Here is a 27,983-nt window from a genome sequence, read left to right as displayed (position 1 = left end):
GGGTTTAGTGTATTACAAAACATATATAATAAATAAATATGAACACAGTCATAAATGCTGCACTATATTTAGCATACATAAAGAAAGAGGGATTGCTATATGCTTCTAGGCAAGTATACTCTGACTGGGGCTTTACTGTCAGACAGAATATGGGACCCCCGGGCCCAGCTGGATCTTAACAGACACAGAGGAGATGGGCTTTGCTGCCAGTTTACAAAGCTAGCGGCGTACCCGGTGCACAACATGACCAAAGTGCCAATTCAAGGTGGCACAAACTGGACGGTGTTTGGATTTCTAAAACTGGAAGTACAAGGCAAAAGAAAACTGTCAGTGACATTTTAGCAACATAATGAGAATAGTTATACGATTTCAATCAAACCAATTACAAAAATTCAGGGTAAAGCAGAAACGTTTACCTAAAGAAGTTAACAAATGATGGACTTTTACATATCTTACTAAGCAATCAGATTGTTGAAATTTTGTACAGCTTGCTCAACCCACCACAAAAATGGATGAATTACATTACGTAACTGCGCACGCTGGGGTGGCTGTATCATATACTATACCACATTTATGGCAGGGTAGGGTATCATTGGTTTGGGCACCTAGTCTTCTAAATCTAAATTTCCAAATAAACTTGCTGTGGAAACCAGTCTGGCAACTAGGAAAACATGTCCCTGGGAGTTTTGGCATGTTTCCACAAGCTTCGATGTTGGTGTGATATCAAAATTCTGACTGTACCAGTTCAAGCAGCAACAGACGAGAAAGGATAGAGAACTGGAGATGCCTATAAAATATTTGTGAATTCTAGGAAAAAGCAGAGCTACTCCCCCGCATCTGATTTTGTTTAGGACTTTAAAGAATCTGCTTTGAAAAGGATGGATCCTTCTCTTCTAAACAGGCGGAAGGTTTTTAATCCCTTTTCTGTTATGACTACTCACAATTCCTGTTTATTTAGACTTTGCCACACTGAAGAATGTTTATAGTAAGCTCCCTATCTTGAAGGTCTACCCTTTTTTTTGAGAAACGTTGCACTGTGCAATGGAAACAACATGGACATTTCTGCATTTATATTTCAATGTAATTGTGTATGTTATTCATTATGGCAGTTCTTTCTTTATTTTTTCCTTTGTTTTTATTCAGTACACAAATTAATTATGAAAACTAGTGCCTCCAACACCACTTCAAGAGGAGCAACACAACTGTAAAACAGAATCTGAACAAAACACGTTCTTCAATTGCTGGAATACTTACTCATCTCGATTTCATATCTGCATGCCATGTTTTTCATGTTAATCTAATTAAGGAATAATGTGGTCTCATTCCTGTAGTAGTAGTGAAACTCGCAAATAATCCAGCTTTCTTAAACACTGCTTGTATTCTAAACTGATCCATATCCATCTTTCTAAGTGAGAAAACATGCCCTACACACTCCACCTGTGTGCAGTGGGACCCAGGGTTATCCACTTTGGGATACAAATGGAGCTCTGTTAATTGCTGGAAAAGTTATTTTGCATGTTGTTTATATTTAGTAGGAACGTACACATAAATCAATATGCCATCTAAATAAATCATCAAAAACTATTTTACAACATCTTTCTCTCATAAAAGTAAAAACATGCATGGAGCACTCATTAAACTCAGTGGCATCACTTTACACTCAAAGTGGTTCAGTCTAATATTAAGGTGATCCTCCTTTCATCCCCTTTACTTACTAGCATTAACAATTAGACACCTCACATTTTATATTTAGTAAAGGTAGTTACCTCTTGCACCCACGTAAGAATGATGTTATTGTCTACTGTAATATCATTTATGCTTCTGTATTCTACATACAAGAAGAGGGTTTCTTTTATTGCACAGAATATTTGAGTGCTAGCCAGGGCTCTGAAGGATGAATACATTATTTGAGACTTTTCAATATACACCTATAAAATGTCATCCTTTTCCCTATAGGAATAGAGAATCCCAAGAAAGATCCATTTCCCTGATATTAAATCATTAGTACAATCATTGATATACTCAAAGTATTCAGCCGTGCTAACACCTTTTATAAACTATTTTCCATGAAAAATCAAAACCACACACTTACCTTCAGTCTTCAAAGACTGATAGCCATATCCCTTTGAAGTAAAACATACCTTTCACTTTCCCATAATATACATGGGTCATAATTGATCAGTGTTGGAAATGATAGATAGTCTAGGTGGTGTAGTCTCAGATTTTTGTCTAAACTGTTTTTGCTGGCTGTTGAATTGTGCAATTTACCCATGATAACCAGTAATAAAGTCCCTGTGCTCCCCTCTCAACAAAATGAAATTGGCATACACCTGACTGACATATTTAACTTACCTATATGTCCCTATTAAATGGTATAAAAGTGAATACAGGGCATGTAAGTTCAATGTCACAAGTGGACTGCAGCACCCCTTGTGCAATCCGATATAGTGAGAATGTACTCCTGACTGCAGACTTGCCATCTTTAGTCTGGATGTGCAGGTTGAAACTTCAAATTTGACCTGTCCAAAATAAACTTTTTGACAGGCTTAAACCTGCTTTAGAAATATTTATAAGTCCCCCCCTAAGTAGGCCTTTTTTGCTAATAGGTCATGAAAAATGTTAATGCCACACGTCTTTACAGTGAAAAAGTCCCAGATCCTATTTCACTGCAGCAAGGCTGTTTTACAAAAAAATAAGAAAAACAGGTTTACATTATTATATTTAATAATGCTAATTTCTCTTTGTAAGCAACTAGAAATACAATGCAGGGACTCTTTTTAATATTTATTTCAAATCGAATATGTAAGGACTATTAAGGACTAGGCACTTTTAGAAAGTAAAATTTTCCCTGTCTAAAGCCTCTGAATGATTCTTTGCATTTGTTGTCCCACCTCAGCAAGCCAGTAATAGATGTAAATGGGTGTGAAATGCCTCCTTGGAGAAAACAATGGGCTGACCTGAATGGGCAGAGATGACTCATATGAATCTGTCAGAGTATGCAGGGTGGGGCTGTGAGCATGTTTCTTAACATTAAACTATAAATTTCAGCTTGAATGTCAAATCCTGCTTGACAGGTCGGCTGGGGTTTTTCATATGACACTTGGGGCACACTTCAAAGGAGCCTCCCCCTGTCACAGGCAAATGTTAGCCAACACCTGTGCAGGGCCCTTCTGTTGCCCCTCAGACAGGCAGGATCTATCACAATGGGCCGCCTTTTGACATTATGGTATCAAAGCCTGTTTCACACATCTGCTGGGGTTAAACAAAACACCTGGGGCACAATTCAAAGGAGGAAGTCAGGAGGCCAAACCATTCTTGTTCATCTGTCTGCTTGCTGAAAAAACTGCTTTCATTCTACCAGAAGTCTGTCTCTGCGTTTATTCGAGGTCTCATGGCTGCTTTGACCTAGATTTTTTGTCTTGAATGTGTGAGGACACTAGGATTACCATAATACACTCCCCACAAATGCCCTCAGCCCTCTGAGCCCAAGTTTAGTGTGGCCTAAGACTTTTGTCATCCTGAAAATGCCCAATGTGGTTAGGGTTAGTGAGGGGAACCTTTACCCCATTGGTTAAGGTGTCCTCAGGGGTCATTCCCACCTTGTGCCTTGGCATCTCCAGCACCCAATACAGAACACCCTGGACTTGGAAGATCAGAAGAGGACTGAACCTGCTATCTAAGATCTGAGAAAATCCTGGAAGACAGGGTCTGATGTTCCTCTTGTACCCAAGACAAAGAAGCGGACTCCAAGGGTCAAAAGGATGATCTCCTGTTAAAGCTACACAACAAGCTGCAAGAGGCCATTTTCTGTAACTGCCCAACTGATCTGTGGAAACTGGACTTGGACTTAACCCTCTTCTAGGGCTCTACCTGCCACCCTACGAGCATCTAAATGCCTCTCCTGAGGTCCTATGGGCTTTAGAAGTGCACAGCTGTGATGAATTGGGGCTTACAGGACTTAAATCAGAACTTAAAATGTTTGATAAGGCCGAACTTGGTTAGTGTATTCGAGCTGCGCTCCATCAGATTTAGTATCAAATTGCACCTATGTTCTGTTCTACCACAACCACTGACTAAAAATGGGACTTTGTGTTGTTTGGACTATTTCTTCTTACAAATTTAAAGATTCATATCTCCAGTTCCACTTTTTTGATTTTTGTTATTATGGTGTCATTTTGGTAAGAATGTTTGTTAATTCGTTTTGGGATTTTTATTTTTTTGCATTTCATTTCCACTACTGTTTTAGTACTGCATAAATACTTTACACATTGCTTCTAAATTAAGCTTGTCTGTTTTGTGCCATTACTACCAAGGTGTTGAGCTCAGGTTAATTTAGTGACTTTAAGGCTTCTTCCTGACAACTTTTGGGGTTATTACCGGAGATGGGTCTCCACCTGCCTCAACTACTACCCCAATTTCTTACAACCAGCAAGGTCATTATTAAAATATGTATTATTGTGAGGTGGCGTATTGATAAGCACTGCTCACCAATATGTTATAGTCACAGAGTACCATATAATGCAAACATGACCTTCATCAATCACATCAAGATACATTTCCCCAACATTGCTCCTAACAAACACTCACAATGACTTGGACTAATTGAATATCCACACTTGAGTTTAGATCAGTCTTCCACTCTAGCAATGTCTTGCCATTGTCTCCTCCAAAGTCACATTATATTCAAGTACAAACTTGCTTCAATTAAAATAATAGTCCAACTAATATAAACATATAGAGAGGCAACTTTAAAAAAAAAAACATGACTCAGCACATTGCTGTATTCATAGCAAAATGATGATACGAGAGGTCTTTTCTTTGCTTGTATTGATTCTTTTAATCAGTATCTTCTTAATTGTGACCGACAGTTAAGCACAGCCAATGTGTTTCGCCCAACATTTGGGCTTCCTCAGGGCCAGAAACAACCAAAGTACGTTGTTCCCAGAAATCCATGACTTCTCTTTTGTAGGTAAGAAATTTGGAACATACCGGCTGTCTTCGTTGTGTCATGTGTCGATCACGGGCATGTGGATTTGACTTCGGTCGGCATACTCGACTTACATATTTAATGGAATAATTGGAGATTCCGACGACTGAGTCTGAATTTAAAGTGCGGTACCACCGCAGATATAGAATCAAATGGGAGAAGTCATGGATTTCCAGGAACAACATACTTTGGTGCCCTCTGCACATCTAGTCCATGGGCCGCTTCATGGAGTGGAGATGTCGAAGGTCTGAGCCTCACATATGGAGGTGACATTACAAAGGACGGTAAAAGCAGAACCTGTCAATCCTGTCATGCCCCGACAAGGGCCGGAGAAGCCCAAGAAAGCCTGTGACACACCCCAGGCATGTGGATACGGCACAGGCCCTGTTCATCGCCCTACAGACTGTCCCGCAAAAGGCAAGAAATGCCCAGGTTGTCGGAAGTACAATTATATTGCAAGAGTCTGCCGATCAAGGACAATTCAGAAACCATGCACAATGGTCAACATGATACTAGAGGCCCAAGAAGTAGCCAGTGACCTGGATGACAATGGAGTTACAGAATATACAGTACACTCAGTCTTCACCATCGGCGTGTCCACAAAAACACAGCGTCAGTTACCACAGTGCCAAATAGAAGTCGGAATGCATCTACTGACAGCCACAGTGGATACCGGGCCTCTACTGACATCATGTCCACGATGCGCTGGGCCTTATCTTAGCAGCAGGGGCGATGTAGCTGCTTTACTGAGGGGTGAGTTTAGATGCGGAGGTGTGTCGTCGAGGATGCAGTTGATGGAGATGCACGGGCTTTGCACGGGAAGAGGGTCGCGCAGTAGAGGTGGTTACGAAGGCGATGCATCGGGTCCACTCCACGCAGCAGCGGCAATGCGTTGATGCCGATCCAGGCAGCAATGCATCGGTTCTGTTCCATGCAGCAGTTTGACAGCAGATGCGCCGATTCTGCTGGACAAGCACCTTAGGCCCAAGGGACCAGGACTGGAGTGGCACTACTTGGCAGGGCAGGCTTAAAGATGTCAGAATCCAGGTGCAGAAGCAGGATGGTTGGAAGTCATATCCCTAAGACCTAAGATCAAGAGGCCAGCCAGCTAGCCCTTGAAGTCACTCTGGGTTCAAGTGATGAAGGTCTAGTCCTTCTCAACCAGGCAGGAGAACAACAGGCAGCAGGGTAGCACAGCAAGGCAGGAGCCAAGCAAAGCAACAGTCCAGCAGAGTGGCAGTCCTTCAGCAGCACAGCAGTACTTCTTCCTGGCAGAGTCTTCACAGGTCCAGAAGTGTACTGAAGTGGTGGTGTCAGAGGTCCAGTATTATACCCAGTTGTGCCTTTGAAGTGGGGGAAACTTCAAAGACATCCCTTTGAAGGGCACATAGGTCCTCCCTTCCTGCCTCGGATCAAGACTTACTACAGGGGGGTATTCAGCCCGTTGTGTGGGGACAGGACACAGCCTATTTAGGTGTAAGTGATGTTGGTTCCAGCTACTCCCTCCCATTCTGGCAGAATGGCCCATCAAGTCAAACCTCATCCCCCATTGTGTGGGGCTGTCTAAGGGAATACACCAAGCCCAACTGTCACCCACTCCAAACATGTGATCAGAGACAGGCAGCATGCACTAAATGGCTAAAGTTTAAAAAAAAGCCAACTTTCTAAATGTGGCATTTTCAGGATTGCAATTTAAAATCTGACTTCACCATGAGTTTGGATTTTAAATTGTGATTCCAGAGACCCCAAACTTGAAAAGGCTTTCTCTTCACAATTTGGAGTTACACATAGATAATGGATTAAGGTAATCCCAATATTATCCTATGGGAGAGAAAGACCTTGCAGTAGGGAAAAAGGAATTTAGACTTTTTCACTAACAGGACATGCAAAACTTAAAAGTACATGTCCTACTTTTTAAATACATGTACCCTGCCCTCTGATTGTCCAAGGCCTACCTTAGGGGTGATTTATATGTAAATAAGACAAGAAGGTTTGGGCCTTGCAAGAGGTTTATCTTGCAAGGTCGAAATGGCAGTGTAAAGTACAACCACAGAGGGCTACTTAAGTGGGTGGCACAATAAGTGCTACAGCTCACTAGCAGAATTTATTTTATAGGCCCTGGTCACACATAGTGCACTTTACTAGGGACTTATAGGTAAATTCATTATGCCAATGATGGCTGAACCAAAATTATCATGTTTTAGGGAGAGAGTACGTGCACTTCAGCACTCATTTGCAGTGGTAAAGTGCTCAGAGTCCTACGGACAGCAAAAACAAGGTCAGAAGAAGTGGAGGAGGAAGGCAAGAAGTTGGGGGGGGAAGAACACTCTAAGGCTGACAAGTCTAAAACACTCAGAAATCAACGCATTGCAGTCCATCTGAGGCCACAAGTAGAGAAAGAGCTGGAGAAACTAGAGGCAGCAGGAATCATTGAGAAAGTGCCAGGCCCCACTCCCTGGGTGTCACCCATCATTGCCACGAGGAAGCACAAACAACCAGGCTAGTCTGCATATGTATAGACTTGAGACTCCCAAATGTTGCAATAAAGAGGGAATGACATTTAACTCCCACCATTGATGAACTCATTGGAGAATTGAGTTGAGATAGCCGGATCTCAAGTCCACCTTGAAGAACCAGCTATGAACAACTTACCCTGGCTGAGGAGTATATAATAACATTTTCCGCTTACATTGGTTTGAGATGGCATAAGTGGCTCAACTTCGGGATATCAAACGATGCAGAGATGTTTCAAAACGCCATACAGGAGATGCTGGAGGGACTACCAGTCGTTGTCAATGTAAGCGATGACATTCTGGTATATCCATGCAGGAACATAACAGAGAGACTGAGGAGTGTCCGCCAGTGAATACAAGAGTCCGGGCTCATGCTACACCAGAGCAAATGTGAATTCCTGAAACAGTGGATCAACATTTTTGGATATACCTTCTCTACGGAAGGAGTGGGCCACGATCCAGAAAACGTATGGGACATGAAAGAGACGTCCCCACCATCCAAACTCTCAGAGGTACAACATTTTTTACGGATGGTCAGCTATTTTGGCCGATTAATCAAGGACTAGAGCACTCTGACCCAACCACTCCAAGACATAACCAAACAATCAGCCCCCTGGATAAGGAGCGAATATGACTGCCAGGTGGAATTCCGTCCCGAAACCAGTAACCCAGCTGACTATCTGTCACGGCATCAAAGGGTGACTACCCCAGAGGAGGAAGAGAAAGCTGATGAAACACTACAGTATGTGCAGTATGCAGCAGGTCTGTCTCACCCTCAACCAATGTTGACAAACACCGTATGCCAGGCTACCTCGAAGGATGAGTGCCTGCAGTGAACCCTGGAAGTTGTCAGAACGGGTCTCTGGTGCCAGTTAAAAGCCCACTGGGCTCAACGCACACCAGAGGCCCAGCACATTCTCAACTCCCTATATCATGTACACCATGAGCTGTTTGTGGTCCAAATGGCTGTACCATATGGACACCCACCTCGTCATTCGCACTTGCCTGACCAACCAGGTGGTGCAGCTAGCCCATGCTGGTCATCAAAGGATGATCAAGACAAAAAACAGGTTCCGTAGCAAAGTATGGTTCCCTCTCATGCACAAGTTAGTCGAGATGACAGTATGGTCCTGTCCTCGGTGTCGAGCAGTTAGAGTGCCAGACCCACCAGCTCCGGTCATTACAGAACGAGAGCCTCAGCAACCATGGGTGTGAGAGTCCCACAGATGGGAGAAATACTCTTGTCCTCATTGACGACTTTTCCAAGTATCCGGAAGTGGAGATCCTTAACACCCAAGGAGCCCATGAAGTGCTCCCCAAGTTAGAAAAGATGATGGACACTCAACAGCATCCTTAAAGAAATACAGAGCGACAATGGTCCACCACTTCAAGGGCAGGAGATAACAACATATCTGAAGTCTCTGAGCATCAAGCACAAGAGTCACTCCTCAGGGGCACAAAGCCAATATACGTTCATTAGGATAGCCCATGCCAACCAGAAGCTGCTCGAGTGGGCCATATATTTGTTCCTATGAGAATTACTACAGATTCCACACACAAACAATGGACAAGTACTAGGAAACCTCATAATGGGACGGGTAGTACAGGATGCTATCTCGCATCACCTAGGGTGGGCACCCACCCCAATAGATGATCATACGCTGAGAAGATACGCGACCAATACCCGAGCCAGCAGACGTAGACTGGCAAATGTGTCTGCTCTACAAGCGGGTGACCAAGTGGTCAAAGATCGTTTACCAGGGAGTAAATTAAGACTCCCGTTTTAACAACATCTGTGGGTAATTTTTCAGAGGCAAGGCACAAAAGTGACAGCCTGGAGGGGAGAGGAAGAAGTCACCAGAAATAATTCACATTTCAAAAAGTGAAATCCTGCAGCCCGCAACTGGAGAGAATCCAGAGCGAGAAGATGAGGAGTGTACAGAGTACAGTCAAGAAGGGGAACTCACAAGGGCAGTCTCCGACATTGAAGTGCCTGAGCAGACTGAAAGTTGTAACCTTGAAGCCGACAATGCCCCAAACCGAAGTAGGGAGGTGAGGCTGGAGTCCCTGGAGCCTCTAAGGAGTCGGGATGGGAGTACCAAATATTGTCTCGGGGCAATCTAGCCCCATCAAAACAGCTGGCAGACCACATCACTTGTATCCTGCTAAGACTAAACTGGTTGTACCGATGTGGCCCCAGTTTTCGAACACGACGGTGATTGGTGGGTGATGCTGTTTGTTTTAAAATGTTGCCAGGCGGGGTTCTTGTGATATTGCCATGTTCTTTGCTAAAAAGGGTAAGGAGTGTAGTGTATACCAGTGACATAACTGGCATACACTCAGGACCTTTGGACCACTACAGGGGAGGATAGGGGAAGTTCTGTTTGTTCAACTGGCATTGTGGGTGTAAGAGTGCGGTCCCGCGATCATGTGGGCCACAGTTAATAAAAGTGGGCGTGGCGAGGCAGGGCTAGGAACACCACATGCGCCAGGGCCCAGACAACACCAGGGTCTTGTGTGTTTGTGTAATGTAATGCAGGCCCCAGGCATTGTATTTAGGGAGTGAACCTCATAATGTATGCTGGGCTGACCCCCCACACCACAGGCCTTAGTCTTATTTACTGTAAGAAGGTTTCCTTAACTGAGGGTTTGAGATAGGCCACAATACTCACCTGAAAAGTCCATAAAAGACATGCAGTACACCAAATAATTCATGGATATATTAGCGGACCGATAGATCTTTTGAAGTGTAAGCATTGTACTTTGTAAGCTGTCAGTGTATAAAAATTACATAAAAAACTGCCAATAAAGGAAACCTCAAAGTTACACACTATAAACATTAGCAAAGGGGTACTCAGCACACGACCCTTCTGCATTAACAAATGAACACTCATAAAAATACAACCAAACGTCACAAACAAATCTTCAAAAACAGCTATTAAGTCTGGTTTTGATTTTACTCACACTTCCAGGCTTCAGTTACATGACTCAGATTGTTACATGTTTCCAAATTGTGGCAAACTACATTTTCAGATATGATAACTTGTACGTTCTCACCCTTATTGCTTGGATAGAGTTAATTTGAATAATATTATGCTTAATATGAACATTTTAATGGTGCAATACTAGGGTTGGGTTTACTTCTAAAAGTATGAATCAATCTGCTGACTGAGGTTTTTTTTCTTGAAGTGCACATCCTGAGGAGCTCTTATGTTTAAATGCATTGTTCCTATTGCCAAGACTAATGTGGGCAATAGAATGAAATCACAATGGCGGCAGTGCAAAAAACGCAATGCGTCAGGAGACCGCTAATTCCCAAGGGGGATTACTTACTTAATGTACCACATTTTCACCATAACTGGCCCATTAGATGAGATTGTCCAATATTCAGTGGCAGCACCTCCACTAAGGCAGAGGAGCATCACCCCACTGCTTTCAACCATAAATCATTTTAACTAAAGGAAAAATAAAATGATAACTGAACGTTATTATAATTTTATAATTTCTGCTGCTTTGGGGCCGGGGTGGGCAGGGCTGCTTTGCTTTCAAAGCAGGGCAGGGGAGGCAGAGCAGGGCAGGGGAGGATTGGTTTTCCCACTCCAAGTGCGCATGAATGGGACCGGCCAAACAGTCAGGGGCACTTTGCATGTTCTCCACGCAGGCTGCATTACAGCCTTTGTGGAGAACATACCCAGGCCCCCATTCCCTGGCTGAGTGCCGAACCATGGAGCTCAGACGAATCACAAAGCTGCATTGCAGCATTCAGACTGGTCAGGGGGACCTGGGAGCTTCCTGTTCCAGCTGAGTCCTGACGCGCAAGAGAGACTGGAGAAATGCAGCGGCGACATGGTAAGTTTTATTATTTTTCCATCCCCTCCCCCGCTCCCCCCGCTCCCCCCGATCCGTGCGGCTACCACTGCCAATATTATGATCTAAGTGACTTACACGGATCTTGATATAGACGATGATCATTATTGCTTAGACTAAAGAAAATAGATAATTACATACCAAACCATCCTACAATAGATGTTCATCAGGAATCCCATCACAAAGCTTTGAATTCCCAAATGGTCTATGACTTACAACAAATACAAAATAATTCATTTATTCAACAAGTGCTACAACTCACTATATACAGCTCAGGCAGCTGACCCAGTGCAGCGACATTTCTTCTTGGACTCATTAACACTCACTACCCTTAGAAGGTATCTTAGGAAGTGCTTGGAGGCAAAGATCTCTGAAGGCGAAGTAGCTAACGCTGTAGTAACTCAATCGAACAGCAAGGCCCTTAGACAAAACAGCTTTAAGTCTCTTTTTTTATAAATCATTTTCAAGTAATTCCAACACAAAGGCATTATCATTGCATGCATGCAACAGTCATCTCATTGATTAACTCAGTAAGTCTTGGAAGGACACATTGCTTTACTGAACTATGACACAAACATTTACTTGAAAATCATAGCAAACCACCATAAGTAGGTTATGCCCGCAGATATATCTAGATGAGGTAGGCAGCATTCAGGCAATGTTCAATGGTTCTTAGATATAACTGATGCATTTAATAATCACAAATTCCTTTTGCGCTTCTGTTTTGGAACCATCAGAATTGAAATGAAGCTTTACTAAATTGATATTGGTTAAGCTTGCATTTCACCCTTAATTCAAAATAGTTATTCTCACTAACTTTACATTCCCTAAATCGAACCTGAACAATAATAATGTGCTGGCAATTAAACTTCAAATCCACAGAGGGATATGATAAGAATACAACAGAAAGGTGCCCCACATCTCTTTTAATATTTGCCACCCCTTGCCTTAGCACTTGAGAAAGAAAACATCCTATAAAAGATGAACCCTATATGTTAAGGAGCATATGGCTTTCTTATATCCTCAAATCATTTGCTGCATCTATGAAACGCTGGAGTACATACCAGCAATACTGGCAGATATATAACTGTTGTACTGAACCCTTTCTGCAGGGTCATCACCAAACTTTACGTTAAGAGCATCAGTTACATCATTATACAATATGTGATAATGAAAGCCATTGTGCATGCAGAAGAATACATTTGAGTATCGTATCCTATAACAATAGATCTGGTTCAGTTCTGCCAGTGGGCAAAACAATAATACAGTTATCAAATATTGTGCGTATTATTTACCATGTAATATCAACAAATCACCCCACCCACCCACTAACGGGTGCCTTCCCTGTGGTTGACAGTAGCAAAAGAGAAGGATGGGAAGCTCCTGTCTACTTCTCATCATGTGAACCTAGTAACTGGCCTGGAGTATTAACCCTGGTGTATAATGCTTGGGAGGTGGGCAGGAATCTGCGCACTTTACGTCAGCTAACTAATGCTAAGGTGTCTGCTCTTTCTTTAAAACATGGTAGAATTGGCTTATAAGCAATTGGCATATTTAAGTTACTTGTAAGTCCCTATTAAAGAGGCACTACCTCTGCACAGGGTCTGTAAATTAAATGCTACTAGTGGGCCTGCAACACTGATTGCGCCACCCACTTAAATATCACTTTAAACATGTCTTAGGCCTACCATTGCAGCTTGTGCGTGCAATTTTAATAAACCTTTTGCCAGGCCCAAACCTTTCTTTTTAATACCTATACGTTACCCCTAGGTTAGGCCATGGACAGCCCAGAGGGCAGGGTGCAGTGTATCTAAAAAGTTAGACATGTACTTTTAAGTTTTACATGTCTTGGTAGTGCATACTTTTAAAATTAGTTTTCCACTACTTCAAGGCATACCTATACCATAGGATAACATTGGGTTCCCTTATTAAATTTAATAAGCTGTAACTTCCAAATGGGAACAGGTGACTCATTCATGTTTGGTGTCTTGAGAATGGTAATTACCAATCCTAACTTATGGCTAAGTCGGATTTCAAATTAAAATCTTGAAAATACTACTTTTAGAAACTTGGCATTTTCCTACCTTAGCCATTTGGTGCCTGCAGAATGACCCTGGCTCACATGACAAGGTGTAGCTGGCAGCTGGTCTTTGTGTATTATTTCCACGCAGTAAACAACGGGAAGATTGATGTTGGCAGGATGGGCCGCTCTTGAGTTAACGATGGGGAGGAGCTGTCACCTACCATACTTGCACACCACAAAGGCTCTACCTGATCCCTCTCATAGAGGTTGTCACTAGTCTATTGTGACCCCAGGTAAGCTGGGCCAGGACAGAGAGGAAGGGGAGGTAGAAACTTCTAGAAGCTTCTCCAACTTCAAAGTAGGCACTGGGTATAAATATTGGAAATCAGACCCCAACTCTTCAGTACACTTCTGGACCTGTGGATATGTTGCCAAGATGAAGGACTGCTGTGCTGCTGAAAGGACTACCACTCTGTTGGACAGCTGCTCTGAAGGACTGCTGCCCTGATGTGCTGTTGTGCTGACCTGCTGCCCTCTTGCCTGGGTGAGAAGATCTGGACCTGCATCTGTTGAATCTAGGACCACCAAAGTGACTCAAAGGTCTAGTTGGCTGTCCTCCTGACTTGAGCCTCAGGGACAGAAGGCTCAAAGAATCTCAACTGCAGCACCTGGACTCTGCCATCTGTGAGTCTACCATGCCAAATTGTGTCACCCTAGTCCTGAGCCCTTGAAAGTGGGCCTAAGGTGCTCTGCCAGCCTCTGTGAATCCAGCAAAACTGAAACGTCTCTGCTGCTATGTGGTGCAACCCTAAGCAGAAGCCATGCATCGCTGCCGCTGCATGGATCTACACTGTCACAACGACTTGCATCGCAACCCGCTGTCTCATCGGATTCGCCGCTGAGCGATGCATCCTTAGCGCAAGCCCTCGCATCGCCGACAGCAGCCTCAACAACGATGCCAGACTCCGCGTCACAGCACTTCAGAACTGACGCATTGCCCCGACAGCACAAGACATCTTCAACACCAGACTTCGTATTGCAAGCCCTCATTTACATAACCCTCAATGACACCGCAGGACCTCACATCATAGCCTTATCGCATCTCGAAACTGACGCATCGATTCGGCTGCGCCGCACATCTTAGACGAGGACCCTCGCAACGCCCCGCAAACCAAGATTTAATGTACTTTGTTCAGCAGACCTAACTGGTTCCCTGTTGCCATCACCTGCTACATTGCGGTTGGTCAACCTTCAGGAGCGGTTAGTAACCCCATGATTCAAAAAATCTAGAATCGGCGGATGCTCGTTCTCAGTAAAAACGGCTGCCCTATGGAATACCATGCTGATACACATCAGGAAAGCCAAGACAGAAAGACTATTTAGGAAAACATTGAAAACGTGGATGTTTAGCCTTCCCTGAATCTCATATACGGTGAAATCCCTTCTATTGTTACTGTTACTAGCGCCGGGACACCCCCGTCGGAGGTAGCCGTGCGCTCTACAAATGGCAATAATAATAATATTAACGTGTGACTCCTCACTTTTTCAATGGTCTCATATATGTCTGCGATAACCTGGATGTTTGCATCCTTTTGTGTGGTGTGATTTCAAGATAGCAGCTGATGTGTCCAAACCCAGGTCCACACACACACCTGTAAAATCTCACCTTTAGCAGCGTGTGCTCTTCTGGCACCAAATATTAGTCACACTTGATTGACTCTTCCGTCCATGAAGCAGCATCCAGCAAAGATTATTGGCTGATCAGGGATGCTTGCACATGAACTGCAGAGGTAAAGATACTCCCTTGTACCCTCTCTTATCACTTTCCTGTGATCCTGGAATTGATATTTCCAAAACTGGAGAGGGAGGGCCGCCCCTGGACATTTCCCTCCAGTGCTGAACTGAAACCATTGCTCATAAATGATACTAGGAGGGGTATTGAAGACTACTATGAGTTAAAAGCGGTCTCTGTATCTAGGGTCTCCACCACGAGGAAGCCTTTGAGGTATGCACAAGAGGTCTATGAATTTCCAAACAGGCAGGGGTACTTAAATCGATCCGACTTCGGCTGGGGGCATTGGAGGTGGACCTCAGGATGCTGGAGAAAGAATATGTAAACTTGTGTCCGAGCGGCAGAGGGAAAACTTCAGGAGGTACTCTCTGAATTCAGAATGGAGCCAAATCCCAAACTAAAGTACGCTAGTAAACATGCAAGAGCAAGACAATAAGGTGAGGGTGAACAGCCCGGTTGCACTTTTGCCAGGTTACTTCAACTCAAGTAGGCCTGTAGGGAGGTCTTAGGAATCAACGATGGTACAAGAAGCAGGACCACATATGTTACCTTTGAGGTATTCACCAAATATTATACACATCTTTAAATGCAGTGGTAAAATAACACATGAAAAAAGAGGGCAATGTCTTTCGACAGCGACTTTAGTTTGATTGAAATCCCACAAAAGAGAGCCCTTTAACCAACGACTTACAAAGGAAGAGAACAGAACTATGATAATATCTCTGTCTTGAGGTAAAGCTCCCGGGGCTGATGATGGACACCCCAGTTTTACGAGTATGTGGCTCTACTAGCTTAACATTTATTGTCTGCATATGCTTTGCGATTAAATACAGCAAAAGTAGAAGATCTTTATATGATGGGCGAATTCATGGGACTACTTAACTTTTCAAGAGATGGGGGGGGATGCTCGTGCCTAGGTATTTTTTTATACTTTAGACTTAACTACTCCACTCGGGTGCGAAACTGCCTTCCAAGTCACTTGCACTTACAGCCTTGATACAACTTATCATCAGTCAGAAAAACAGGGGTATCATGACTAAAATATACAGGGCGATAGCGGATAATAGATCGTCCCCTAGCATCAGAGCCAGAGCCTGGGGAAAGACGGACGTGGGGGAAACACTTTGTGATGAAGTGTGGCTTCACCGCTGCTCTTCAGAGAAGGTATTATTCAACAGTAGGCATAGAATCATAGACTTTAATTTCCTTCATGGTTTATATTATACACCAACTCTGCTAGAGGCAACAGGTTTGGAGGTAAATCCAGAATGCCCACGACACCCCGCTGAGCATGCCGGCTACATGCGTGTGACCTGGCTATGCCCAACTATTGCACAATATTCTGTCATAATGTTCGACTATGTAATTCACTGCGCCTAAAAACACTGCATCATTTTCTTTTTGTTATAAGTATTTTTTATGGAAACTAAAAAAATAAAAAGTAATAAAATGAGTTTCGTAAGAGTAAGAAAATTAAAGTTGCGGTAAGTAATAATAGATACTTGGTATAACTAGTACTAGAGTATTTAAATTGTTATATTGAAAATACAAACACTTAATTAATAACAACTATGTATTATTATCTATGCAGAAAACACCTTAATCAATATTGCCCTGGCAACACTTGCTTACCAAACTCAGATTGTGTGCCTGGATACAATATTCTGAAAACATAGTCCGTTGCTTCGTCGTCTTCTTTATCAGAAGCTGACTCAGAGGATCCCTGCGGACTTCTTTTTCTCAGCTTTGGAAACACTTTGCCCTGGAAATATTTGAAAGCGTCACATACAGAAGGGTTTATGAATCATTTATAATATCTCAAGCAAAACAGTACCACACAGAAGAATGTAAGGGATTTTGTTTGCAAATTTGTAATAAGTATTTGTAGCACTCTTTCATGAGATATTTTCAAACATTCTGCACTTTCATTTAAAAACAAAATATATATATATATATATATATATATATATATATATATATATATATATATATATATATATATATATATATATATATATATATACATATATACATATATATGGCATCTGGAAAAATCAACCATACTCAATATTTTCAGCAAACCTTCAAATTATTTACAAAACTTGCAGACCATATTAGACACATCATTCCCAAGGTTATAGCCGTCTTCTTTCGCAGAGAAATAGCTTGGTGTTATACCCTCCCTCATTTCACATGTTATGCTTATTATATTTATATACATTATACTTAAAGTGTTTTTAGGTTCTTATCGTTTGGGTTGTCCCTCACCCCCTTGTTCACTTAATGTTGGTTCCATCCTAGAATCCTTGCCTTCCCTAGGAGGCCAGCCAATTAGCCCTTGGAGTCATTCTGGGTTCAAGAGAGGCAGGTCTAGTCCTTATCACCCAGGGAAGAGGGCAGAAGGCACTAGTTCAGCACCACAAAGCAGGAATCGAGCAGAGTGCAGTCTAGCAGTCCTTCAGCAGCAAAGCAGTCCTTTGTCCTGGCAGAGTATCAACAGGTCCAGAAGTGTACCAAAGTGGTGGAGTCTGAAGTCCTTCTTTTATACATAGTTGTGCCTTTGATGTGGGGAGATGCTTCTAGAGGTGTACCTTTGGAGTGTACTGATGCCCTGCTATCCATGCCCTGGCTCAAGACTAACTATGCAGGTAATACAGCCCTTTGTTTGTGGACAAGATACAGCTTATTCAAGTGTAATTGAGGCTGGGCCCAGATCCTCCCTACCATCCTGCAACTGATGGCCCACTCAGTTACACCTAAGCTAGTATTGTGTGTGTCTGTCTAGGAGGAATACATAAAGCCCGACTGCCAACTACACCCAGTCATGTGACCACAGACAGGCTGCAGGCACCAAATGGATAAGGCGAGAAATTGCCAACTTTCTAAAAGCGACACTTTCCAAATTGTGATTCTGGGCAAATCACTTAATCTCCCAGTGCCTAACAAAAAAGAATGTGTCCTCATGTAAAGCAACTGGTGCTATGTAAAGCGCTCTGATACCTGATTCGGGCCAAGTTCGCGCTATATAAAACTCTGTAAAGTAAATCAGACTTCACCATAAGTTAAGATTTTAAAATAGGATTCCATGGACACCAAACTTGAACCAGTTATATCTTTCCATTTGGAAATTAGATAAAATGTAAGACGGTAATTCCAATGGGAGACATAGGCCTTTCACAAGTGAAAAACGAATTTAAGAGTTTTTCATTACCAGGACAGGTAAGACTTGAAAGTACATGTCCTGCTTTTTAAATACATTGCACCCTGCCCTCTGGGTTGTCCAGGCCCTACCCTAGGAGTGACTTATAGGTATTAAAAAGTATGATTTAGACCCGGCAAAAGGTTTAATTTGCCAGGTCGAAATGGCAATTTAAACTACATATACAGGCTTTGCAATGACACTACTGAGACATGTTTGAAGGGCTACTTAAGTGGGTGGCATAATCAGTGCTGCAGCCCCACTAGTAGTATTTAGTTTACAGGTCCTGGGCACCTGTAGTTCACTGTACTAGGGACTTATAAGTAAATTAAATATGCCAATTGGCTATGAGACAATATTACCAGGTTTAGAGGCAAGAGCACGTGAACTTTGCACTGGTTAGCAATGATAAAGTCCTAAAGCCAACAAAAACAGGGTCAGAAAAATGGCAGAGGAAGGCAAAAAGTTAACTGATAAACGTATCCCCTACCAGTTAGGTAGGTCCTTTCATTCCGGTGAGTAATTTCTCCTTATTACTCCCTGCTTTAGAAAATTTCACACAGGAGGTAAAGCCTTCTCGTATGTGGCCTCCTGCTCTTGAATCCCCTATCCCCTAAACTTCGGAGGTATGCGATCTCTTGCTCTTCAGGAAACTCCTTAAAGCCGAACTTTTTGACAACTAAGTTCCACTAGTGTGCCGCCCTACTTCTCACAGCGCGGAGATATCCCTTTGGGTGTGATTCGGGCAATTTATATATTTTTTTTAAATTAAATTAATTTAATTTAAAATTAAATAGTGTAGTGCTGTGAGATTGTGGTGTGGAGTTTATGAGTGGGGTGGATGGCAATGCTGAGCTGGGTAAAGTAATTTACAGCATCTGTGGAAACATGATATCTGAAAAAGGGTTAAATGTGCACCTTCAAATACAAAAAATGGGACTTCAGTTTACATGGTCTGCTTATCTTGATTTTTCTCAGGCAGAAACGCTATGACAAATCCACTGACAGAATAATTTGTTCAGACTGTAAATAGATCGTAAATCCTGCCAAGGCAGCACCTCACAGAGAATTACTGTACACTGTTTGGTGGATGTAGACTGGTTGCAATAGATTATGCTATTTATAAAGTGTGCTGTCACAGTATATTTCTGGTGTTATAATGAAGCTGTCAACAACCCACAGTTACTAAAAAAAAGTAGCAAATACTGAAAATACAGCAAAGTTAAAAGCAATTTTTCTAATCTTCAACAAGGATGGTTCGACGGGGGCATGACTATCAGATGATAGAGGCAGAGGTCACTGTGTAAACTTCTGCTCGTCTACCTCACTAGCTGCATAATCCTGGCTAGCAGCAGCCCCAAACAACATCTAAATTGCCTGCAATTGCAGAGAGCAAGTGAGAGGCTCTGGCACCTGTAAACTGGCACTAACTGAATCCCATGCAAGATGAAGAGTGAGGCGCAAATCCCAGTGAAAACCAGCAACGTATAAAATCCATGCCAAGGTAACAGGAGGCTGAGAGGAACGTTGATCTGAGGACAGAGGGGGGCCCAATCGAAGAGTTGGCACAGTGACCAAGGCATCTACGAGGCAACTCTAATGTGTAGGTTAGGGGGTCATTGTTTGGGGTTGCGGCCTGTATCACACAACAGTGACAGCTGAAAGATCAAAGTGGAGTACGCGCTCACAGTCTCCTGATTAGGGATCCAGGGTTTTGCAGAAAATAAATGTGGTGGCCATCAAATGTGAAGAGCATACCAACAAAAGGCAGAGACTCCAAAGTATTGAGAAATCATTAACCATATTCCATCCCATGATCAAGGACATGCAACTGGCTGAAGTAAAAGGCAAGAATCGTGCTCATGAACACAGCAGAAGATGCAGAGGGGAGATTCTGTCACAACAACATGAGAATAATAGGCATGCATAAGAAATTGGAAGAACCTGATTTGGTACAAATTTTAGGAATACTGGCTGACAGACTTAGTAGCGACATCTGGAATGTTGCAGCATTTTGATATTGAGACACCCTAAAAACTACCGGCAAGTCCACTCAAGCCTAGAGCACTGCCAAGCTTAATAGTTGATAGGGACTTAATACTGCCATTGTCCAGAATGAACAGCCAGATAAGCATGGACAACTTTAAATTATGTATCTTTATGGTCTGCAACCCAACAGTACAAGTAAAGAGACACTCTTCCTTAGAGGTAAAATAGACCCGAAGACACATGGCCATGAAATACATGCTTATATTCCCTGCATACTTAAAACCAATTGACAGAGACAAAATACCATTTGTCCCAGAGGAAGCTCTGGGTTAGACCTTGACCTGGGCAACTGAAAATGTTGTGAAAACAGTGGCATCCCACCTGAAATGGGAACTGACCATCAGGTGTAGGAATACACCCACAGTGACAACCAGACCAACACCAGCCCAAATAGCAGCAGCAAAAGATGCACCCACAGCATTGGTGGGTGGCTGGGACAGCTCAAGCCCGAAGGCAAAATACACCTACACTGATACAAATCTGGATTTTACGAGCCAAGGAATGGGCGAAAAGGAAGATGAAGACTGGGCACATCATGCACCCATACTGACTCAAATGAGATCTGGAGCCATCATACCTTAAGAGGAATAGGCTAATTCACCACACCAGAAGTAGGATAAGTGAGTTGCTTAACTCTACAAAGCTCATAGAAAGGTGATTGGACTTAATAAGTAGTGATGAATCTATTAAAGGACAATGAGGCACATAAATATTTTTCTGCCTAGGTTTTCAAAAGTCTTGTTCCTCAAAAAGTGCATTTCATGCTAACACCCATGAACACAGCCGAAATGTTGGGTATGAATGCACAAAAGGGATAGCTGTAAACCAGACAGCTAGAGGGGAGTATCATAACAATTTAGACATATTCCCTATTTCCATTACCCCTTTTTTCTCCGTTGAAACCTCCATTGCAGCATAGACATAGGCTGATTCTAGTTCTCCTAAATTAGGAGAGGTAAAAAATCATAATGGGCATTAGCAGTTGTAGGCTAGACCCGTGTGGGGAGGTTTAGGGAGAGGAGTTGAGGGTAGTTACTTAAGGGCCTTATTAGACACGATCAACTCAAACGGTGCCAAGGAGAGTAGCGTACAATACACAGCAATAAAGAATGCAGTGCCAATCAAAGTCAACCTGAGCAAGAGAAAGGGATGGCTCCGTCAAGTTGGGGGGGCTAATGTGCAAAATATTGTGTAATCACAAATTATTTATAATTCACAGTTGAGAAAGATGTACACAATTACATGGAACATCAGGGAGATTGGGTAACTTGAACAAATGGCATAGTGTTCTTGCAATATAAAAAGCAGAGGGGTGAACTTGCTGTTCATGGCATGCATAATGAAGAAAGAAGGGGAAAAAGTGAAGAAAAGATGGAGGGGCCAATTGTACTATGCAATTTCTCTTAAGTGAGAGGCACACATAAGAGTGAATCCAAAGGTACAGTTTGTGTGGGCAAGGTAATAAACACCCAGGTCAGGTACACAATACTTGAGGGAAGACTAGGTTGGCAGCCGATAATATGGGTAAACTTCAATGTTCAAAACTCTGCTTGGGCTCGGGGGCGTGGCTACGCAGCGTAGCGTGATGGCCGCGAGCTAGAGTCGCTCCGCTGATCTTTAACCCTGCCGAACATCCATCAAATAAATCCGACCCTCGGGTTGGGAAAGAACCGTCGGAAGGTGCACTGACCTCATCAAGTCCAAAATCGAAACTGAGAAACCAGTACACTCGGAGATCTGGTTGCCATCATCTGCTGCCTTCTCCAGAACTAAAGTCGGAATCTGCGGTGACTGCCGGAGCCGAGGGAGCCGCAGTGTAGAGCGGCCAGCGCCTCGCGTGAGTCCAAGGACTGGGCCTGTACCAGCGCAGGTGGCGTCTCGGGGAACAGAAGGAGGCAGCCGACAGCACGGCACCAATCTGGACGATACAAGAGTTGAGCAGGGCTCACGACTGGCGGCGGGCCTGTCGCTGAAGTGAGGCTGAACGGGCAAGAGGACGCCCGGGCTACAACATTGCGGCTCCGCCTCGGGGAGTCGTGGCGACAGAAGGGAGGCGCTGCCGTGGCAGTGGACACTCCGTGCACGCCAGAGACCCCCAAACTCTTGTTTTGCCCCGGAGACGACCCTTAGCGGGTAGCAAAGTCTCACCGCAAACAGAGGGAGGAAAGCGGTGTGTTCGCTGACCGGACACAGAGAGAACTTGACAGATTGACCAGGCCCGGGCGCTGGTGAGCCCCAGAGCTTAGAGGGAGACTCGTAATAACAATAGCGCATAAGACGTGGCTCCCCTCCCCAGTAACAGAGACCCAGGGGGCAGTGCCACAAGAAGAGCGCTGACTCGTGTAAATCTAACAATCGCCGCGGTGTCGGCGATCCTTCCCTGGCTTCCACGCCCCATCATTAGTGGCACGGAGGAGGGACCTCCTCACTTTCCACCCCCCTCACACACCTGCGGAACTCAGGTGGCCAGGAGCCCTATTGGGACAAATTCTCCCACTTGCACACCAGTGAAGAGCTACGATCAACGCCACTGCACCCCACCGAACAAAAACGGGACAGGGGCCAATTCAGAACGAGCAGAACAAATTGGACCGCTATGCACTCCTGAAACCGGCACTCCATGACCAGCAAACCAAGGATAAATCGGTGGGGGGTGCAGAGGGTGACCTCCCTGAACTCACTCTTAAAGATGTAATGGAGGCAATCACCGGGGTCAGAACGTCTCGGGAGCAGAGGATGGATACCATCACCTCAGAAGTGATGCTCATTAGGGCAGACCTCACAAAATTTGGCGAAAAAGTCAAGCAAATGGAGATTACCACAGCAAGTTTAGTTGATGACACCTCACACTTCCAAAACAAAATTCAAGATCTACAAGCCTTTCGAAAATTTGCTGATGGTAAACGGGACGATTATGAGAGGCGCACCATGCGCAACAACATACGTATTATTGGAGTGCCCGAAAAGGAGAAGGGGCGGGCCACGGATCTCTTTGTAGAAGACCTTATACTCAACCATCTAAAACCTTAAGGTCTGTCAAAATTCTTTGTAATTGAACGGTGTAGTAACTTATGCTTGTTTGATTGGAATGTCGCTGGCACAGAACCTTATAGCCTGGGTGTTCTGTGCCGGAATTCTAAGTGAGGCAGTTGGTTGTCTTTGATGAGAGCTGCAGCTGCTCTGCTCTGATGGCTCAGCTTGATGTGAAATAAATCTTCAATCAACTTACCTAGCGTTGATCATTATTCACCACATCTTATTTGGTGACGAGGATGGGATGTGGGTCACAGAGTTCCCGGGGGACGGCTGAAACCAGGAACCCCCGCCCAATACTGGCCAGAGTACGCAACCTTCGGGACAGGGATGCAATACTGCAAAATGCCAGAGTGGCCCCGCCATTTCGATATGAGAATGCAGAGATCGCCTTCTTCCCGGCTTTCACGCAAGCTGTACAGAAACGCAGACTATCTTTCCTCGTCATCAAAAAGAAACTCAGGGAAAGTGGAATAAAATACGCAATGCTGTTACCGGCCCAGCTCGGGTGGAGGCTGATGGCAAATCTTGCTTCTTTGACTACCCTGAAGCAGCTGCTGATTGGTTGGAAGGTTAGAGAGGGGCTAAAGAACACAATTTCCGCTAAGAGCGTGACCAAATCGAGCCCCAGAAATTCTAGAATTCTAGTTTCTAGAAATTCACAGAAACTCTTCAGCCACCGAACTCTGTCTGAGTCAGCAAGAGGGACAGGTATTTAGAAATAAGGACCAGCACTGGCTTGATGGGTTGTCTTACAGTCCACATGAATAAGAATACTGTGACCCAGCCCTTCTCGGGTGTTACAATAGATTGGTTGCAGTGGGAGGGACGGAGTGACGGAGCGCCACATCCCTCTAGTTTCTACTCTTAGTTCACAAGTTGGGCGACAGACACCCTGCATAGTTGAATCAATGGGCAGTTCTGAGCCCAGAGTGCAGGGGAGCAGGAAGGGGGGCAGTTGGGTTGGGGATTTAAGATATTTTCATGTTTTTGCTGAATCGACAAGGTATATCTGCGCATTTCAAGAGGATTGCACGACTAACACAGGATTTCATGAGTACGCACTGGGATACAAGTTTAAATATACTGAGTTGGAATGTCAATGGGCTAGTAGATAAGGTTAAACGAAGGATAGTCCTACAACATATTAGACGACACGCCCCAGATATTATCGTGCTCCAAGAAACACACTTGGTGGGTAACTCCTGCAAAGCATTAAACAGATGAGGCTACAAGCTAGTGGCCCACTCGGGCTTCACCTGAAACTGAAGGAGCTAGCTGATGCGGAAAACGAAGTCCTCCGGCTGGAGGAAGAACTAGGTGAGGAGGTTACTCAGGAGAAAATACATACCTTGCAACTTAAAAGAGATGATTATAAATCAATAGCCACTGACAGGGCCAAAGCACTAGGGAGAGAAAAAGAAGGTAGGGTGTATGACTTGAGCGACAAGGATGGGAAGCTAATCGCATGGTTAGACAAGACAGAGAAGGCGAGCAGGCTGGTGCCAGAGCTGATAAACGAGGTAGGCGAGGCAATCACTGATCCCCAAGAAATTGTCAATGAGTTTGCCACCCACTATAGCGTAACATACCATACAAGCACACCTTACACCAAAGATGATTCTCTGGCGCTGCTCAGAGATATAACACTTCCTACCCTATCATCAGAGGACCTGAGCTCACTGGAGAACGACTTCACCAACGATGAAATAGCACAAGCAATTAGGAGTCTCCAATCAGGTAATAGACAGTAGACAGACAGATGCAAAAGGAGCTGGGCGGCCCACCTAGGCGGTAAGCATACCTATAGAGCTTTACAAACTAAGACCAGATAAACTGGCCTGCACCTTCGTGCCATGTTTGAGGAGAGCAAGAGACTAGGGATGCTCCCGCTGGAACAGAGGATAGCAACACTGGTCACCATCCACAATGAGGGAAAATCGAAGAATGATTGTTCCTCCTACAGGCCCATCTTCCTACTCAATGCAGAGCCCAAAATACTAGCCAAACTACTAGCAAACCAATTGGTCCAAGTAATAAGCGGGTTGGTACATGCTGACCAGTCGGGCTTTATGCCCAACCGAAATACTGCACTAAATTTACGTAGAGTGCACGGAGTGATGGGGAGACTAGCCACAATCCAGGAGGCAGCGATAATAGTCTCATTGGATGCTGCCATGGCATTTGACACTATCAAATGGCCGTACCTCTTCGCAGTTCTAACAAAAATGGGGTTTGGTCCTGGTTTTGTCCAATGGGTCAGACTCCTCTAATCGGAACCCCTGGCTCAAGTAGTAGTTAATAACAAAATCTGTAACGTTTGCCCACTGCCCCCCCTCCTCTTTGACCTCGCCCTGGAACTGCTGGCGGCATGGATTCGAAGGGATCCCGTGATATGAGGACTGAGATGGTCGGCAGCATGGGATGATCGTTTCTCCTCGCATGCAGACAACATTCTCTTGTTCTTGGCCTCCCCAAAAGCATCACTTGGAAGGATCCTAGACATCTTTGCAACCTTTGGCAGATACTCTGGGTACTCAATAAATTGGAGTAAGTTCCTCTTACACGTCCTCAGCGGAGTTCAGCCTCCCCCACCCAGGGCCTGCCCTATACAAATAACTACAGTTGGCTTTAAATATCTAGGTATTTTTATCACATCAAACCACAAACTCCGATTTGAACCCAACCTGCTCCCACCCTTACAAAAACTGAAGCTGGAGAGCGCTTCCACGCTCGCTAATGGGCAGAGCAGCACTTTTCAAAATGATGTTACTACCCTGTTTCCTCTACGCACTGCAGATCTCCCCGGATTTAGTTCCTGCACTATATTTCAAGGAGATAGAGGGTCTGCAGAGACCTACTGTGGAATGGGAGACCCCGTATAGCATTGACTAAACTTGCCCTAAATTGGTACGACGGTGGGATTAGTCTTCCAGATCTCAAAAAATATTATTGGGCTGCCCACCTAGCCGCCATCAACCATGGCACTTACCATTGCGCTTGACGACCTGGGATACGCCATGGATAGGTGGCAATTGCTGGGGGGGGAACTATAACAGGGCATCATACTCTAGACCCCAGCGGCTCCCTCTGACAGGGCCAACTAAGCACTCAGTACAAATATGGCAAGCAGCGAACAGAAGCCTAGGTTGGGAGCGGAAACTTACATTGGGGACTCCTCTGTGGGATCCCGAAACACTGGGCAACCTGAGGACCTCGAAAGGGTTCGACAAATTGAGATTTAATTGGGACCTCAAAAATAGGGGACTTATGAGTGAAAGGCGATATGATAACGTTTGCGCCTCTGCAACAAGAATATGAGCTAGTCAACTCAGAGTACTTTAGATACCTGCAACTTTGTCACGCACTACATACACACCTGCAAAAAGGTTCCTCCCCCCCAGAATCCTCGCCCCTTGAGGACAGGCTGCTGGACGGATACCTACCAAAGAAAGCTATATCCCTGACCTATAAAAAATTGATCAATAATACCCTTTACCCCCTCCAGCAAACAAGAGATAAATGGAAGAGAGACGGCCTAGAACTAGATGATGAGCACTGGCAGGAGGCGGTAGTCTCCACAAGGGAAGTAGCAATCTCTGCCAGATTGCCACTCGTCCAACTCAAAATACTGCAGAGAGTATACATCACGGGGCCTTGTCTGGTCCGAATGGGTAAGACGGAGACAGGAAACTGTAGAAGGCAATGCGGCCGAGAGGGCACTTTCATGCATATCTCATGGGAATGTGAAAGCATTCAGCAGTACTGGCGCAAAATACATGATATCCTGAGTGAAGTACTTATACTTGCTATTCACCCTGAAGCTAAAAGGTGCCTTCTGAATGTATGGGAGCCTACGGATCTGAACAGCAAAAACAAGATATAGGTCACCCTAGGTCTAATGGTAGCAAAGCGAAACATTGCGCAATTGGGGGGGGGGGGGGGGGGGGGGGCGCACAATCACCCAGAATGGAGGCATGGAAGACAGACATGGACTGGTGTATGTTCAGGGAAAAAACAGTATATGTAGCACGGGGATGCCCCAAAAAGTGGTCTTCCATTTGGAATAATTGAAATGCTTACCGAGGAAATATCTGTAACCCCACAAAGGTTCTCCTTATTGATGATCCACCCTCACCATAAATGATGTATCCAAACATGAATTACTATTCTGCACATGTTAAAACTGTGATTACTAAGGTGATTTTGACTTAATTTCTCTCAAATGTAAACTAAATTGTCGATTTGTTATGTTTAATAAAAAGAACTGATAAAAAACAAAACTCTGCTTGGGCAAAGTTCCTGGACCATGTGCAAATCGCATATGATCAAGACATGCATGCGGCACTTGAGAGCAATTTTAATTGTGTACTAAGCACAGGCAAGGGCAACCCTCTCCCCCAATTGCTGGTAACCCCGCCACAGTAGATGGCAGTGAAATTTATGAAGAGGCTATATAACTGTAGGTTGATCAATGTCTGGTGAGGATTGACTCCATATAGAAATTAATCATACTATCC

General features: G+C 44.1%; 1 protein-coding gene across 2 annotated transcripts in view; it reads right to left on the bottom strand.

Moving 5' to 3' along the window:
• Positions 1-27,983, bottom strand: part of SGSM1 (small G protein signaling modulator 1) — a 1,300,548-nt gene that overhangs the window by 397,019 nt on the left and 875,546 nt on the right. For both annotated transcript variants that reach the window (XM_085636109.1, XM_085636110.1), the window contains exon 12: positions 16,815-16,944. In XM_085636109.1, coding sequence (XP_085492235.1) covers positions 16,815-16,944 — 130 coding nt within the window. The remainder of the gene's footprint in view (positions 1-16,814; positions 16,945-27,983) is intronic.

This window comes from Triturus cristatus, chromosome 11, assembly GCF_964204655.1.
Source record: "Triturus cristatus chromosome 11, aTriCri1.1, whole genome shotgun sequence".
In the NCBI taxonomy this organism is placed as follows: Eukaryota; Metazoa; Chordata; class Amphibia; order Caudata; family Salamandridae; genus Triturus; species Triturus cristatus.
This window is presented reverse-complemented; position numbering and strand designations above follow the sequence as displayed.